At 27.4% G+C, this 18,239-nt stretch overlaps 7 protein-coding genes across 7 annotated transcripts; 5 read left to right on the top strand and 2 right to left on the bottom strand.

The window, feature by feature from the left end:
• OCT59_028881 (uncharacterized protein) lies at positions 1–891 on the bottom strand (the record flags this gene model as incomplete). The annotated part of the gene is made up of 1 exon (XM_066147630.1): positions 1–891. One exon carries the CDS (start codon positions 889–891, stop codon positions 1–3), a length of 891 nt encoding a protein of 296 aa, XP_065994320.1.
• A 2,742-nt stretch (positions 892–3,633) lies between these two features.
• On the top strand, positions 3,634–5,420 carry OCT59_028880 (uncharacterized protein; the record flags this gene model as incomplete). Its single annotated transcript, XM_066147629.1, has 4 exons — positions 3,634–3,805; positions 3,884–4,908; positions 4,973–5,144; positions 5,215–5,420. The coding sequence occupies 4 exons, from the start codon at positions 3,634–3,636 to the stop codon at positions 5,418–5,420; spliced, it is 1,575 nt and encodes a 524-aa protein (XP_065994319.1).
• Positions 5,421–6,231: 811 nt separating this feature from the next.
• OCT59_028879 (uncharacterized protein) lies at positions 6,232–7,206 on the top strand (the record flags this gene model as incomplete). The annotated part of the gene is made up of 3 exons (XM_066147628.1): positions 6,232–6,678; positions 6,758–6,979; positions 7,042–7,206. 3 exons carry the CDS (start codon positions 6,232–6,234, stop codon positions 7,204–7,206), a joined length of 834 nt encoding a protein of 277 aa, XP_065994318.1.
• A 3,425-nt stretch (positions 7,207–10,631) lies between these two features.
• Positions 10,632–11,497, bottom strand: OCT59_028878 (uncharacterized protein; the record flags this gene model as incomplete). The annotated part of the gene is made up of 2 exons (XM_066147627.1): positions 10,632–10,635; positions 10,848–11,497. The coding sequence occupies 2 exons, from the start codon at positions 11,495–11,497 to the stop codon at positions 10,632–10,634; spliced, it is 654 nt and encodes a 217-aa protein (XP_065994317.1).
• An 843-nt stretch (positions 11,498–12,340) lies between these two features.
• OCT59_028877 (uncharacterized protein) lies at positions 12,341–13,201 on the top strand (the record flags this gene model as incomplete). Its single annotated transcript, XM_066147626.1, has 3 exons — positions 12,341–12,530; positions 12,630–12,910; positions 12,983–13,201. The coding sequence occupies 3 exons, from the start codon at positions 12,341–12,343 to the stop codon at positions 13,199–13,201; spliced, it is 690 nt and encodes a 229-aa protein (XP_065994316.1).
• A 33-nt stretch (positions 13,202–13,234) lies between these two features.
• On the top strand, positions 13,235–14,429 carry OCT59_028876 (uncharacterized protein; the record flags this gene model as incomplete). The annotated part of the gene is made up of 4 exons (XM_066147625.1): positions 13,235–13,264; positions 13,665–13,929; positions 14,007–14,070; positions 14,201–14,429. 4 exons carry the CDS (start codon positions 13,235–13,237, stop codon positions 14,427–14,429), a joined length of 588 nt encoding a protein of 195 aa, XP_065994315.1.
• Positions 14,430–16,084: 1,655 nt separating this feature from the next.
• On the top strand, positions 16,085–16,729 carry OCT59_028875 (uncharacterized protein; the record flags this gene model as incomplete). Its single annotated transcript, XM_066147624.1, has 3 exons — positions 16,085–16,247; positions 16,309–16,375; positions 16,444–16,729. The coding sequence occupies 3 exons, from the start codon at positions 16,085–16,087 to the stop codon at positions 16,727–16,729; spliced, it is 516 nt and encodes a 171-aa protein (XP_065994314.1).
• Positions 16,730–18,239: the final 1,510 nt, after the last annotated feature.

The following is an 18,239-nucleotide window of genomic DNA, read 5'->3' as shown; positions in this document are numbered from 1 at the left end:
TTACGTTAGTTCATAAACATTATTTAGTTTTTTGTTTTTTTCTACCTCTTGTTGAATTTGAAATTTTTGGCGTATTATTTTTTTTTTAATATTTTCATTTCTCTCTTTATTTTCTTCAATATTTTCATTTCTTTCTTCGTTTTCTTCAATATTTTCATTAATTCTTTCTTCATTTTCTTCATTTGTAATAGAAGTTTCACTATCATGAATTTCATCACTTTGTTGATTTTGCAATAGCAAAGATCTTGAAATATCTGCTATTTTAGTCATATTTGTTTTACGTTTATTTTTGGTTGGTGTTATTGATGATGATGGTTGTGTTGTTGAATTCTGTTGTATGAGAGAGATTCTTTGTTCTATAACAGATTTTGAAGATCCTTCATTACGTGAATCAGATTTTGATTTCCATGGAACTACAATACTGTTATCTGATTCTATTTTTGCTAATACAAACTGAAATTCCAAAATTTCACAGTATAATTGATCTTTTGCAAAAAAAAATACTCCTGTTGTATGAACTGTTGAATTTTTTCTGGCTTTTGTTAACACGTTCTTAAATCGCCCATTTGGTGGGTGAGTTAAATTTACAGTAAATGGAGTAAATTGATCCTTAGATAAATATGGCTTTACTTGTATTTGTAAAGTATATCCACTTTCTGTTAACTCTGCATACCACAAAGTCTTTCCAAGAAGATGTACAGTTGATTTTATTATAGTAATATCTTCCTTATTGATAAGGAGTTGTACATTAGTTGTAATAGAGATGTTTATTGAACCATCTTGAATTGTTGAAAATTTTCCTGTAATTAAGTATACATTTTCTGCCTTAAGTGGCGAAGTTACTTCAGATCCATCATCTGAATCAAGGTCTGTGTTATTTATTAAAGTCATATAATTGTTAAATTTATATATTTGAAATGCATCTTCATTATTAATTCAGGAAATAGCCATGCCTTTCTGCAAGACACTATTATTAATAGTTTCATCAGTCACAGAGAGTATATACACGATGGTTGTAATGTTTGCAATCATATTTCGAAATTTTTTTTGAATCTGATTATTATTAAAATGAAAAATGAATAAAAGTAAAAAAAAAGTAAATGAATTACTTATATTTATAAAAAAAATTATGACTTTTATATATTTATAATATATTTTATTTTTTAAAAAAAAGTAATAATATTACAATTATTTATTGCAAAATTTATGATTTATTATAATTATTTATGATTTATGATTATTAAAAAAATGTGATTTTATTACAATTTATTACAAAATTATGATACATTTTATTTAAAACTTAAAAAAGTGGTTCCATTGAAAAAATTACGATTTTATTATTTATTAATATATGAAAAATTTTGATTTTTATCAAATTTATTAAAAAAAATGCAATTTTATTGAAAAAATTACGATTTTATTACAATTTATTGCAAAATTATGATGATTTTATTACATTTATTTAAATTTAAAAAAAAGTAGTTTTCATTGAAAAATTGCGATTTATTATTTATTTACATTGAAAAAAAATTGATTTTATCAAAAATTTATTACAATTTATGTAATAAAATTAATTTATTAATTTATATAATAGTTTATGATTGAAATAACATAATCTCATTAACTGTTAAATATTACTTTATTAATTAAATAAATGATAAAAAAAAGGGTAATTTTATTAGAACTAATTTGTTTATAGTTACTATATGCGGCTTTAAATTTTCTAACCTGTGAATTCAATTTTAGTTTATTTTCATTGTAACGTAAATGATGATCATCTTTCAATTTTTCAATTTGTAAATTTATTTATTTGACACTATATACAGATCACACTATATAGTTAACGATATCAGGTGATCTTCATTTTAATAGTGATAGTCCTTGTAGTTGGTTGTTATGCTAATCGTGCTATCCTGGAAAGGAAGGAAAATTTTACTAATTTGGTTAGCTCTTATGCGCTAAGTATAGGGTACGTTTTTATATTATTGATATTGATATTGATATTGATATTGATATTGATATTGTATTGAATTGATATTGAATTGATATTGATATTGATATTGATACACTGCCCTACAATAAATTACCAGATTTGACAAAATTAGCATAGCAATTTTTACATTGCATATAAGTTTACGAATTTTTAATAAAATTCAGCCAGAATTTTTTTATTTGAAAGCTGATCATAGATAGTTTTTATGTATCAAAATAAATAAATATGATTAATTATAAATATAAAAAAGTTTTCTCATTGCAAAATAATATAAAAAATTATGAAATTCTCACTTTTTTTCAGCAATGGGTCAACTTTTTAAAATTTTAGAAAATTTTCTTTATTTTTTAATACATGAAAGCTACAATTGATTGGCTTTCAAATAAAAAAATTTTGACTGAATTTTGTAGAGAATTCGTTAAGTTTCATATAGACTAAAATTTGTCAATTATTGTTAATTTTACTATGTAATTACAAATTTTTATAAGATTTACTAGTAAAATTGTTGATTTTCGGGCTATATGAAACTTTATGAATTCTCAATAAAATTCAGTCAAATTTTTTTTTATTTGAAAGCCAATCAATTGTAGCTTTCATGTATTAAAAAATAAAGAAAATTTTCTAAAATTTTAAAGAGTTGACCCATTGCTGAAAAAAAGTGATAATTTCATAATTTTTTATATTATTTTGCAATGAGAAAACTTTTTTATATTTATAATTAATCATATTTATTTATTTTGATACATAAAAACTATCTACGATCAACTTTCAAATAAAAAAATTCTGGCTGAATTTTATTAAAAATTCGTAAACTTATATGCAACGTGAAAATTGCTATGTAAATTTTGCCAAATCCGGTAATTTATTGTAGGGGAGTGTATTGATATTGAGTTGATATTGAGTTCAATATTACGAACAATGGTCGTTTATATAAAAAAAAAAATTAATCATGATCTGCAGCATGATCCAAATTGGTTGATCAAAAATCAAGAGCTAACCATATATTGACATCAAGGAATTACGAATTGTCAATTTGGCTGGCCAAAAATCTGGGAGCTAACTACATATTAACATCAAGGAAATATTTATTATTCGTACAGTATACATTGTTCAGGAGGCTAATTTTTGGGATTAATTATAATAGGAATTGAAGGAAATTAAATATATAAAGCGAATAACATTCTTAAATGAACCTGATCAAATATAAAAAAAAATATGTCTGAATTTTATTAAAATATACATATATCCAAATTATATAAAAAATATATATATCCGAAAATATATATATATCTGAATTTTAATATATATACCCGAATTTATTGAATTTATTCATTAAAAAACATTATACGAGTTTATTTATTAAAAAAAGCATTAAATTTAGTAATTATTAAAAAACATTATACAAATTTAATTATTAAAATAGATATTACATGAATTGATTTATTAAGAAAAATTATATATACGAATTTATTAAATTTATTTATTAAAAAAATATTTATTAGTAAAAAATTATAATTAAGTGACAGATCGGAACTCGATAGGATAAAATGATCGACAATCTATAATTAATTTTACGGGTTTCGTTATTAATAAAAAACTTTTTTTGGAATTTCAGTTTCTTTGTTATAAAAACTTTTACAATGAGCAAAAAAAAACAGTATATAGTAACTCTTTTAGCTAAAGGAATTATTTCAGAAGACTTGCATTATGGAATATATGCACGAAATTGGTGGGAACCGTGCAAATTTAACGAAAACTGCATAAATCCAATACCTTATCGACTATTTATGTCTGTTAATTGTTGTCTTAACAGTAAGAACTTTGCAATAACAGTTCTTAATGATGAGTAAACACATAACCCATGTTTTCATTGTATTTGTGATGGTAAAGATTCCGGAACTCAACAATCAGCTACTGCAGCTATTAATAACACGTATAGCCAAATTTTTAGTAATAAAACAAAGTATTCAGGATTAGCTGTAATGGGATTTGATAATGAAGCAATTGTTCATGAGTTAGTAGCTGATATTTCATTTATTCCAATATTTATTCGCTTAGATCAGATATTAATTGTAGTTAGTAAAATTGGTGTTTCGTCTCATGAAGGATGTTATGGTGCTGGTCCTGGATATCTTTCTACACTTATAACAAAATATGCAGACAAACGTTCACTTTTTGTACAATCTATAAAAGATGAATGCAGTTTAGATATTTATAACAAAGGTATAAAATTATATCATAATAAGGATACTACACCTAATAAAATTTGGGAAACTATCGGTATTCTTAAAAAATATGATGGTGCGACTTTATTTGGAATTACTGATTATAACATTCAACAAATATTGACAGAATTGAATAAATTAGAAAAGAGTAAAAATTTAATTACTTGTACGAGTGATAATTGGAAAAACATTGATATATTGAATCTTATATTCGAACAAAATATAAAAAAACGTAAAATTGGCAACACATTTTCAAGTTGGTCAAAATTATTCACAAACTGGTACGATCAAACTAATACAATAATTCAATTTCCTACAATTTTATATCAGATTTATCCAAAAAATTATCAATTTCAAGAAAAAGAATTAGGTGCATGGCAAGCAATGTTTTGCGCTTCTGGTTGTATAAATATTACACCATTTATGAAAAAACGGCATTTGATTGAATTTTGGACAAAAGCACCAGATCCTTCATCTGATAGGGAAAATCTAGCAAAACTCTTTGAATCAGGAATGTTATTAGTAATAGAAAATAAATCTTTTTCTCAACCTGATAATGAAAGTGAAACATTTTGGAAAAGTTTACAAAAAGCTTTAGAAACAAATAAAAGAGGAATTGATGGAAATGTTAGGATTCTTTCAATAATTGCCGAAAATTTTACATACAAAAAACTCAAAGAAAAGTTTAAGGTAAAGATAAAATTCATATTGAATTCATTATAAAATAAATCTTAAAAAATCTAAATTATTACAGATAGGAAGTGATATAATTAATTCTGCACAAAAACATGCAAGACTTAATGGACCAGGTGCACCAAGCCTAATAAAGCCAAAAAGAATTGTTAAACGGATGTCTGAAATTAAAGAAAGACAATTTCTAATTTTTTTTTCAGGATCGAAGTGTAGTTGCATAAAGTTCCTACCAGGTGGATAAAAATGGATCCCCAATATTATATATGCGTGATCAAAAAATCAAATTGTGGAAAAAATTTGAAGAAACCTTTCCTAACGGTATGAAAAAGACATCATTTATGGGCCGATTAGCAAACTGTAGTAACATTAAATATCGGGATGATATGGGTGGACTTTGTCTTACTTGTAATGAATATGGCTATACTCCATTTGAATCTTTAACAGCTATTGCACGCAATACATTTTTGCAAAAGGAGCAATTAGTAAGTAGAATCTATTTTGATAAATAAATTATTTAGTTTGATTATCCCTTAAACTGTATTGCGGGCAAATTTGCCCGCAATTTCTAAATTAGGATAAATTACGCTATAAAAAATTCTTTAATTTTGGCCAGATCGTCACATAATTTTGCAGCCAAATTGATCTACATTCTGGCCATAAATTATGTGAGTTAGATATGCGGTTGATCATTAAAATTGGATGAGAAATTAACCTACAAAAATAGTATCGGAATTTTTATATAGTAAAATCTTAACTTTTCTTATCATATTTTTTTCTCTATTTGAATATTTATTATAACTTTTTATTTTCATTATAAAAATTTTGCATTATAATAAACAAAATAGAGAAAAAAAAAATTAATTTTTATGAGTATATAATTAAAATGTATAATAAAATTTTCACTAAGGTTCTATATAAAGTCAAAATCCTACTTTTAAACATCAAAAATCATATTAACGAAAGTTGTTTCTCATACCAAATTCTACATATTTTATTAAGCTTTTATATAGCTACAATCAATTATTAATGAAATCGTCGAAGTTAAGTGCAAAGTTTTTTAAAATTTTGTGATTATCTTAAAATACAACTTTTGACCAATAGGTAATTTTTGATTTCCTAATATATAATTAATAAATGATAATAATTGCTACACAATATATAATTTAAACTATTTTGGAAAAAAATTTTATTAAAATTGCTTTATTTTTCATAAAATTAGATGAGAGCTGAAATTTTGGTAAAATTCCGGGCAAATTTGCCCGCAATTGCTTACAGTTTAAGGGATATTATAATTTACCTTTTCTAAATATTTTTAGGATAATGTATTGCAAAAAAATTGATGATTTAAAGCGTCATCTGCGTCATGGTTATGAAAGAGAATTAGTGGTTAATGCTGATGGTACAACAATACATAATCCCTGTATTTCCCATTGTTTGCCATATGCTTTTGGAAAGTGTTCTGAAAAACATACTTCACGGTGCTCAGAATGTGATAAATTTTTTGAATTTTTTGAATTTATGCACCTACATATAATGGAGGATCAAGTTGCTTCTTTAGACGAAATAAAGGAACACTTGCAATATTTTTTAGCCATTACAACACGAAAGATATACTTGAATGCTCAATTTAAAGCTACGTTGGCCAGTCTTGATGAGAATGGTGCATTATTTATTGTTGATTATAAGATGAGAATTTTGCCAAGATCTGCTCAGGAAACTAAAGCAGAATTTTTTGGAAAACGTGGATGGACTCTTCATACAATTCTGGTTTTTACAAAAAAAAAGATTGCAAAGAGTTAGATGTAAGGGCCTACGATCGTATCACTGGTCAACTGATACCAAACAGGATGCTTGGTTTACAGCCTCCTCATTTGAAGCTGTTTTTGAAACAATAAAACATAAACCAAAGTGGATTAGAGTAATTTCAGATAATGGGGCACATTACCATTCATCAGAACTTATGGCTATAGTTGCACATTGGAATGAGTGGTATCAAATTGAGGTTCGTGATTGGCAATTTCTTGAACCAGGCGAAGATAAAACAACTATTGATTCGCATCATGCTGCAGTAAGTATTATTGTTATAGTCATTGCAATAAATTTCATATTAAAATTACCTTTTCTTTTTAGATTTCCCATTCAATTAAACGATATATTCGGATTGGATATGATATTCGTGATGGAGAGGATATAGCACAGGTCGAAGGGGCACCATTGTCCAAAATTCAAAAAATGCAAATTCCCCATTTTCCTGGAAAATGGTGGGAAATTGTGGAAAATGCTGCATTACGCTGAGCAATTTTTTAGAATAGCATTGTTACAACATTATCCGATTTAGCAAATTTTATGAAATTTTGGGAAAATGCTACATTACACCTCAAATGTAACATTTCGTAACATTTCACGACATTGTCAATTAAAATCAAATTTTGCTTTTTTTTTTGTCAAATGGTGCATTTTTATGAAAATTCCGCATTTTGCCACCAATGTAATATCATTGTAACAACATTTCATAACATTGTTATAACATTGTCAATTAAAATCAAATTTTGCTTTTTTTTTGTCAAATATTCCCAAATGGTGCATTTTTTATGAAAATTCCACATTTACCACCAATGTAATATCATTGTAACAACATTTTGTAACATTGTTATAACATTGTCAATTAAAAATCAAATTTTACTTTTTTTTTGTCAAATATTCCCAAATGGTGCATTTTTTATGAAAATTCCACATTTGCCACCAATGTAATATCATTGTAACAACATTTCGTAACATTGTTATAACATTGTCGATTAAAATCAAATTTTACTTTTTTTTTGTCAAATATTCACAAACGGAGCATTTTTATGAAAATTCCACATTTGCCACCAATGTAATATCATTGTAACAACATTTCGTAATATTGTTATAGCATTGTCAATTAAAAATCAAATTTACTTTTTTTTTGTCAAATATTCCGATTTTCTGCCAAATGGTGCATTTTTTATGAAAATTCCGCATTTTGCCACCAATGTAATATCATTGTAACAACATTTCGTCGATTAAAATCAAATTTTACTTTATTTTGTCAAATATTCCGATTTTCTGCCAAATGGTGCATTTTTTATGAAAATTCCGCATTTTTTAGCAAATTTCATGTAAATTTCATGTTTTTTTGGTCAAATGTTACATTTTTCGTTAGAATGTTATTTTTTTTTGACACTTTTTTTGCAAAATGTACATTTGTTGACATTTTCTAAAAAGATGTAACATTTTATCGAAAAATTAGATCATTTACTAAAAAAATGCAACATTATTTACTGAATATTGAATAATTTGTTATAATAATCGGATAATTTCGCAAAAAAAAAAAAATTATTTATTATGGTAAATTTAAATGTGAAATCTTCTATTTAACGGTAAAATGGCCAAGTATTCAGTTCATTTTGTATTTAAATTTTGCTGGAACAAATCTACCTAATATGTGATGAACCGGAATTATACTATCAACCGAAGAATTATAAAACTCCTTTTTCCAAAGTTCCGGATCATTCGTAAAATCATCAGAATCTTCGCTGGAAAAAAGAAATCTGATGTTTGCGGTCGCAGCGGGTTTATACCAATTCACAAAAGCCAAATAATGTTCCGTCGGACCATTCGGAAGATGAACTGTATGTTTGAAATAGAATTGTACCTGGCCAGGATATATGTCTATATCATTTCCACGTTGTTCTATAAAACGTGCTAAAATATAAGAGCTTCTAATATACCTTTTGGATAATATTGACCCAAAATATTCTGCACTGATGCGCAATCTGTCACATTGTGTGATATTTCCAGTTACAGCAATGTAATTTTCGGTTGATGAAGAAGAATCTAACCGTGGTCAGCTAAAATTATATTCTTCATAAGCGTGATTGTAGTAATCAACTAGTAAATCCAAAATATCATCCGGTAATATAACATTTAATTTTATCAGACTTGAAAGTTCTCCAGAATAATCCTCCGTTCCTGTTGCCCCGCCAGAAACCAGCTTTTCAGATATGTCTAAAAATGCCTGTAATTCCTCACTTTCGAGAGATTCATTTTCGTTATTGTCAGTTGTATCATCATTTAAATCAAGTATTTGAAAAATGGTCTGATGATTTAGAGCCAATGTGTTGAATCTTCATTCAATTTGAGAACTCTGCATCATAAATCGCATAATTTCCGGTTCAATTTTTCGTCTACTATTAGGTAAACTCCCTGTATAATTGTAAATCGTAAGTAATAATTCTGAATAATTTGAATAATATTATTGTAAATATCAACCAAGAATTCCATTCATCCTTTCAAAGGAGAAATACCAAAATGAGTAAAGAGGACCGTAATCTTTACAACATTTGTTCAAGTGTAATGAAAGATGTAAATTTGGTGTTATTGAAACTTCTCCGTAATTCGTTTCAATAAGTTTCAAAATTTCAATTAAATGTTCATGTGCGTCATCTAAATTTTTGATTGTAACAATCCTTCAGACTAATATAGAACAAGCTTGGCTGAAATGTACTAAGATTTTCCGATCTTCTTGGTCCAAAAAATCCCAAAGAACGACTCTGGTATAAATCAGGAAAAAATTTTTCCATTTGTTAGCCATTAAATTGGAAAATCATTCCCCAATATCTATTTTATGAGGAATTCGACCGATTTCTGATGGTGGATGAATATTGTTCATGTTTTTTTGAATTTTCGTCAGATCCTCCATATTTATTTTACCATGTCCTAACCAAAGCCGTTTTATGATAAATGATGCAATTCCTATAAATAAATTATGCATCGGGTTCACAGGTAAAAATCGTATCGGGTCGAAATAAGACAAACGGAGCATTTCTGACCATCTCGCGTGATATTGCTTTGCATGTCTTTTTCTAGCTTCGTTGCTTTTACATTTTCTCCATTCCAAAGCCATTTCTCGATGACTATTTGCGTTTTTAGCAACAAACCATTCGTCAATATCATCCATGCCACTAAAATTTCTATTTCTTGCAACCTTTAAGCATCTGTGACAGCTTACATTGGCTGAATAATGGCCACATAATTTTCTAGCAGCTGGTATATCGCAGCAACAAGCAATTACTGCGCATTTTATCAATCTTCCGGATAAATGTGTAGAAGTTCGGTCTAATCCCACTCCTTCCCAAAAAGTTTGAAATTGATCAACAATTGGCGCCAAGTAATGATTTATCTGATGTAAGCTTGGTTCATTAGGGCCTGGCATTAATCCTAAAATGAGCATATTTTTGGGTTTAGCTCCATATATAGTACCAGAACTATGAATTGTCCTTTCAAATGGCTGAAACCAATTGACGTTAATCATAATACCCAAATGATCATCCGCATGTTCTTTATTAAAAAATCTTTGTTCGTCCGATTCATCATCCACTATTATTCCACTATTGAGAAATTCTTCCAAATTTCACCATCATATACATCACATAAGACTCGGTCGTTGACGCTTCTATCGGCCCATAATTTAAGATTTTTTTCAAAGTTTGGCCTTTGATACATTTGTAAAAGTTGCTCTTTTATACTGAGCATCGGATAAATTAATAATGGCGCATTAACGACTTTACCATCGTCTAGTTCTTTTTGTTCTGATAATGGAGCATTGCATTAGTTGTCGAAGTGAACGATGATTTGGAAATTGTACATGATCACATTTTTTTATTGCTTTGTGTTGTTGGATTGTGTGTTGTTTAACCTCATCTATATTATATAATTTGTGATATGAAGGACATACGGAAAATTTGACAAATTGATGCTTCAATCCTAATTTCTTTCTTGCAGTATACAATGAAGTAGGAAAATCTTTAAAACGATCGTAATTAAAATTTGTTAAAATATGTTTGATGAATTTAATTAATGTATCGATTGCGGTATCTGCTAGTCGAAACCTAGTTTGATACTTCAAAACAAACACAATTATCCAATCTTCAATATTTTGCTGATTTTCATTAATATTGTTTGGAAAATCATAATTCGGTGGAGAGTAATCTTCAAAAATGTTGGTTTCTTCGCCATCATCATCCCCATCATCCCCATTATCGCTATCATCCCCATCATCGTTATCATCGCTATCATTCCCATCATCGTTATCATCGCTATCATTCCCATCATCGTTATCATCGCTATCATCCCCATCATCGTTATCATCGTTATCATCGCTATCATCCCCATCATCGTTATCATCGTTATCATCCCTATCATTGCTATCGCCATAATTATCAGTTTCTTCGTTACTGTCATTATTATCATCACTGTCATTTATATTTTGCATTTGAGTGTCACGCTCCAAATAAGTATTATACCTGCTTCGTTTTCTCCTTTTCGAAGAAAATGTTGACAAATTTTCTGATGATAATGTGCTTTCTTGAGGGTCGATAGAGATTTCTTCATTAACGAATGACGATTCAATACTCATTGGGTCATTTGAAGTAGTTGCATCATCAAGACTTAGACTTATTGAATGTTTTTGTTTGGTTCTTGGATCAATATACTTTCCGTTGCATTTATTACAATAACATTTTTCTTTAGTTCTTGTTCTATCGCGTCTTTTATTAACATTCATCATTTATTCAAATTTTGATTTAATTTTACAAAATGTGAATTTAACCAAAATACCAGCATTTTGCTGTAATAAATAATCAGATGATACATTTTTATTTTTTTTCGAACATCAATACATCAATTGTATATACATTTTTATTTTTTTTCGAACATCAATACATCAATTATATATACATTTTTATTTTTTTTCGAACATCAATACATCAATTGTAGATCAATATATAATCGAAAGTGAATATGTTACATTTTGACAGATCTACAATAAAATTTAACTTTCAGTATACTCCTTGTTTAACTTTTTATAGTATAAATTTATATATTAAATTCCAAATTATTCTTAATTATATACTTAAATATATCAGCGATAACAATAAATTTAACTTTCAGTATACTCCTCGTAACCTTGTTTGACTAAATTTATATATTAAATTCCAAATTATTCTTAATTATATTCTTAATATACTTAGCGATTGGCTAATTAATTCCAAAATTAGCGATGACCAAAATAGAACAATTCAAATCATTTAACTATTTAACTATTTCCCAAAATCAGCGATTACCAAAATAGAACAATTCAAAAATTATTTAATTATTTCAAACAATTACGCGAAGAAAACATTTAATTGGAATAAATATATAAAGAGTGATTTTTTTTTTACAATACAATTGTCGATTTTGCAATTTTTGTTCCTTTACATTAAAATCGTCTTTACAATTTTCAAATTATTTTATTTTTGTTCCTTTCTAATTTTTTTTTTACTCAACTCTTTTTTACTTTACGTTTCTTCAATTTTACGTTCGTTCCTTCCACATTTCTAGCTTTTACTTCATTTCTTTTCTGATAATGACCAAAAAAAGAAGTTTGTTAACGCGTCGTACTCGTACACTACATTCTCCATTATCTATCGATGCTTCTCGTGATGGACAGGGCATTCAGACAGTTTGCTCTTTATCACACTTAAATTCAGCCGAATCCATCGACCAAATACACAATCGTAATCGATTAAATAGGTCATCAAGTCTGGATACTGAAGGTATAATTTACGTTTTGGCGGATAATTTGGCAGATCATTCGAAATTTTGATTAAATAGCAAACTTAATTTAAAAATTACTATTTTTTTTGTACATTAAGAACGTATTTCACGACTTAAACGGGGAATGTCGTCAATTCAAGAACAAATGTCCACTGGGTTCGGGCAAATAACGAAAATGCTGGAGCGTTCTCTGAACTCACAAGAACGTTCACGACAAAATCGACAAATAGAATATATTCAGGTTGATGATGATGATGACGATAACGAAGATGAACTTGATAAACAAGACAATGAGGAATATACCCCTGAAAAAGATCTACATTCGTTGCAAGAGACAGCACAAAAACAATATAATAAGAAGCATCGAAAAGAAATAAAAGTTTGTTTTGGTATATTTTTATTATTTATGTGACGTTTAAACTCATTAATTTTATCAATTTTCATTTTATAGAACGAAATTAAAATTCTAATTCGTAGCGCAAAAATCGATTCAATTCCCATCGATTATACGAAGAAGTTCGGCGAGATTGCACCACAATTGGAAAAGGATCTGATCCCCCGTATCCAATCACTTCTTGAACAACGTGGTATTCGTGCAACATTAAGTATAGTTCGGGATGTGTTCTCAGATTTGCATAAAAATGGCCGACGTAAATGGAAAGAAAGCTAGCTTAACGAGGCAGAAATAAAACAAAAGAAAATAATGAGCCATATAATCAACCATTTATCAGAAGTAAGTTAATCAAGTTCCAAATTTTTAGGTAATATTGAAAATTACTAATAGTTATTTTAATTTCAGAAACGGGATCGAAGGATGAAGGGCGCATTAGCCATGAAGAATCACCCTGATTATTGAAAATCTTTTAAAAAACGCGAGAATGATCCAAACGCATTCACAAACCGCAAAAACCTTTTTGTTTACAAATTATCATGGAGATCTGATGAAGTAAGTCAGACAATTCATTATGTTTATGCACAGTGACACTAAAATGTCTTTATCGATACATGATTGGTGCTTCTAGTTTCGCCAAATCTCGACATATCAATTTCCTTGCATGCTTTCGAATTTTGGAAAAATGCCAAACCCAAAAACAATAGAAGTTTATCTATTTCTAATACACGTTTATTTTTAGTTAACGAAACTTCTACATTCAATTGACGAATACGTGGAAAAATATTTTCCAGAAAATAAGAGAGTACGTCCTCGTATCCTTAAAGATGAATTTTGGAAAAATAAGAAAGCACCACCAAATTTAATTTGGTGGACACTTAAAGACAGAAAGCGAGAATCTCCCTCAGTCCATAAATCTATTGATGAAGAGTCAGATGATGAGTCGGAATCGAATAGTGAAGAGGAGGAACAAAGTCAACAAAGTCAACAAAGTCAACAAAGTTATGGTAATTGGGTATTACCGTTCTCTTTTTTTTTTTATGGAACGGAATTTTTAGAAAATTTTTTAAATTTTTCTTTTAAGATCTCAACGTCGATAAATTAGATATAAATGCTGAATCTGATGAAGAAGAAGAGGTGAGGATGAGGTAAACGAGCCAGAGCAAGAGGAAACGTCATTATCACAGACATCGGGACAACGATCAAATAAACGATCTAAACAATCCTCCAAAACCCCACCATTAACACCGCAAAAACCCCATCATCGCTACTAAAAAGGAAAACACCTCAACAAACACGATCATCAAAAAGAATTTCAAAAAATAAAAAATCCACAAATAAAAACAACGAAGCACTTGATGAATTGCAGGAAGTTATTGACAACATGCGTGATCAATCGAAAAAAACAAATAAAAAATCATCATCCAAACCATCGTCCCAAGAACAGGAACATATTCATGATAATATTCCTAAGAGAACCTCAAAAGAAAAAGAAAAAGAACAGTAAGGGTGTAGGAAGAATATGTAGGGATATTAATGGATTATATAATAAATATCAAAATATATGTAATATTTTTGACAATTTTTATTTCAAATTTGGTAAATTTGGCGTCATTACTAAAAATTTACCTAAATTCACCACAATTTGCACTTCGTTTACATAAAATTACTAAAAATTTACCTAAATTCACCACAATTTGCATTACGTTTACATAATATTACTAAAAATTTACCTAAATTCACCACAATTTTCATTACGTTTACATAACATTACTAAAAATTTGACTAAATTCACCACAATTTGCACTTCGTTTACATAACATTACTAAAAATTTGACTAAATTCACCACAATTTGCACTTCGTTTACATAAAATTACTAAAAATTTGACTAAATTCACCACAATTTTCATTACGTTTACATAACATTACTAAAAATTTACCTAAATTCACCACAATTTTCATTACGTTTACATAACATTACTAAAAATTTGACTAAATTCACCACAATTTGCACTTCGTTTACATAACATTACTAAAAATTTGACTAAATTCACCACAATTTGCACTTCGTTTACATAAAATTACTAAAAATTTGACTAAATTCACCACAATTTTCATTACGTTTACATAACATTACTAAAAATTTGACTAAATTCACCACAATTTTCATTACGTTTATATAACATTACTAAAAATTTGACTAAATTCACCACAATTTGCACTTCGTTTACATAAAATTACTAAAAATTTACCTAAATTCATTACAATTTGCACTTCGTTTACATAACATTACTAAAAATTTGACTAAATTCACCACAATTTTCATTACGTTTACATAAAATTACTAAAAATTTGACTAAATTCACTACAATTTGCATTACGTTTACATAAAATTACTAAAAATTTACCTAAATTCACCACAATTTGCACTTCGTTTACATAAAATTACTAAAAATTTGACTAAATTCACCACAATTTTCATTACGTTTACATAAAATTACTAAAAATTTGACTAAATTCACTACAATTTGCATTACGTTTACATAAAATTACTAAAAATTTACCTAAATTCACCACAATTTGCACTTCGTTTACATAACATTACTAAAAATTTGACTAAATTCACTACAATTTGCATTACGTTTACATAACATTACTAAAAATTTGACTAAATTCACCACAATTTGCACTTCGTTTACATAAAATTACTAAAAATTTTGACTAAATTCACCACAATTTTCATTACGTTTGCATAAAATTACTAAAAATTTGACTAAAATTTCTGAAAAATTTCTCAACATTTGAATTAGGAATTGTGTAGGATTGTCGCCATTTTGACAAAATTTGCCAAATTGTAAGACCTCCATTATCCCAAAATTGTAACACAATTTACCTCAATTTACCGGGATAATTCTCAATTTGCCAGAAAAATTCCAGGCAAATTTTGCGACAATGACATCTGTTCGACCTGTGTAGTGGAAGCAGCTAAACATTTAGCTGGTACATCACTGGCAAATTTAGAACCAAATCGAAGTCAATTTGAACCTGAAGATGAAAAAATATATAATATTAGCAAAAAAGAACAAAATTCAAAGCCCAATGTCAAAACTATAAAAGGTATTTCAAATTTGTTTTACTGGAAATGGCCAATTTCTGGCGAAATGACAGGTTATGTATGTGCCCGATCACTTCCACATTTTGGTCCATGGAATAATTTTTCTCCTGCTGCAATTGCCAAACTATGCACCAAACCAATTATTCGTCCCCATCCAAAAATTTCTGAACAAACTGAACCTGAATTAACTTGGACAATTCCTCTGTTAGGTGATTGATTGAAATAAAATTTTTTCATCATAACATTTGACTAATAATTTTCTATATATAGATACACCTAGCATACCAGAATTCATGGATAATAATAATAATGGTGATGGTAAATTAGAAGATGTAAGGTAAATAGATGTGAAACCTAAACAAACATAATTCAAATTATAAACCTACATGATTTGTATTGAATTAGTTCTGTTGACATGAATTTTCAATTTCCTATGGGATGGGCACTAAAAAGCAATCAAAAAGTAGGGGGAAAAGGAAAGGGAAAAAGAATGACAAAGCAGGTAAAGGAGTTGTTGAAAAGTTTTTTTTTGAATGGAAATCTTAATCAAAAGGATAAGATGTCAGCAAAGGATATGTATAATGAACTGCTGACATTTGTTGAATCTGGTGAATTGAAAGCTGAAGACGTCCCTAAGATAACAATAATACAAAATTGGATCTCAGCTTATGCACGAACGTTCAAGGAATAAGCTACAGAAAATATGGTAAATAACGCACTATAATATAATAAATAAACTGGTAGAAAGTAAATGTTTATGATTAAACACCGCTCAGTATGTTTTAAAAAAAAAATAAAATAAAGAAACGATACCTAAATAAACTATATATAGGGTTAAACCCAAAAAAAAAATCTAAAACTAACCGATTTTGGTTAAAATTGCTCAAAAATAATTTATTTAAAGCTTGAAATAGCCGAAAATATATGGTCGGAATCTTACGTTCTTCCATAGTAAAATCGAAGACGTGGAACTCTGGCGACTTCAAACTCTTCAAGTGGCTTAGTTATGATCGACATTATTAATTACTGTATTTAAAATTTGCATATTATATCACATGATGAGATGACGATCCGGTAAAATAGGAGTTTTAGCCATTTTCGGTAAAGATTTGCATAAATCGTAATTAATAAATTTCACCTATTGAGTCGCGATCGGTCCCTTAAAAATATAATACAAACTTAATTATTAAAAACATTATATGAATTTAATTATTAAAGAAAAATTATATGAATTTTCTTATTAAAATATATATTACATGAATTGATTTATAAAAAAAATTATATATTACATGAATTGATTTATTAAAAACATAATATGTGGACATAGAATCGTCCAAATTTGATTTGAAATATCCTACAATATTAAGTTTTAATCATGTGAAATAAATTTTATTGAATTATTTTATTTTGGTTAGAAAGTAGAAACGAAAAAATTTTTTTAAAAAAAATTGTTTTTTATAAATTCTTCTTTTAAGGCCAATTACAAGATTATTAAATCAAAACGTAAAAAACAAATTAAAATATTTTAGATGAAAAAAAAATAAAATAAATTATTTATTTATTTCAAATTATATCTTATCAATACTTTTGTTACTGCAAATAAGTGTTAAAATTTATGGTATATATCATACTCTTAGAAAGGGCCGGTCACCGGCCCTAGGGTATGACTAGTTTTTATTATTAAAAAAGTGTAATAATCTGTTGAAAAAAACCACACTTTTATAATTATAGCTATAAAAAAAGTGTGGTTTCATTGTAACTAATTTATTTATATTTATTAATTGCGGCTTTAGTTCTTTTAACTAATATTAACATGTGAATTTAATTGTAGATTATTTTCATTGCGACGTAAATGATGATCATCTTTCAATTTTCAATTTGTAAATTTATTTTTTTTATTATTAATTAAAAAAACAAATAAAAAAATACAATTTTTTATTAATAAAAAAAGGTAGCTTCATTATAACTAATTTATTTATAGTTATTAATTGCGGCTTTAGTTCTTTTAACTAATATTAACATGTGAATTTAATTGTAGATTATTTTCATTGTGACGTAAATGATGATCATCTTTCGATTTTCAATTTGTAAATTTATTATTTTTTTTTATTATTAATTAAAAAAATGTGTAATTTATGGGAAAAATCACAATTTTTAATTTAATTAACAAACAAACAAAAAAATACAATTTTATTAATAAA

The sequence above is a fragment of the Rhizophagus irregularis genome, chromosome 8, assembly GCF_026210795.1.
Source record: "Rhizophagus irregularis chromosome 8, complete sequence".
Classification (NCBI taxonomy): Eukaryota; Fungi; Glomeromycota; class Glomeromycetes; order Glomerales; family Glomeraceae; genus Rhizophagus; species Rhizophagus irregularis.
Note: the sequence above shows the minus strand (reverse complement) of the source record. Positions and strands in the feature narration are given on the sequence as shown.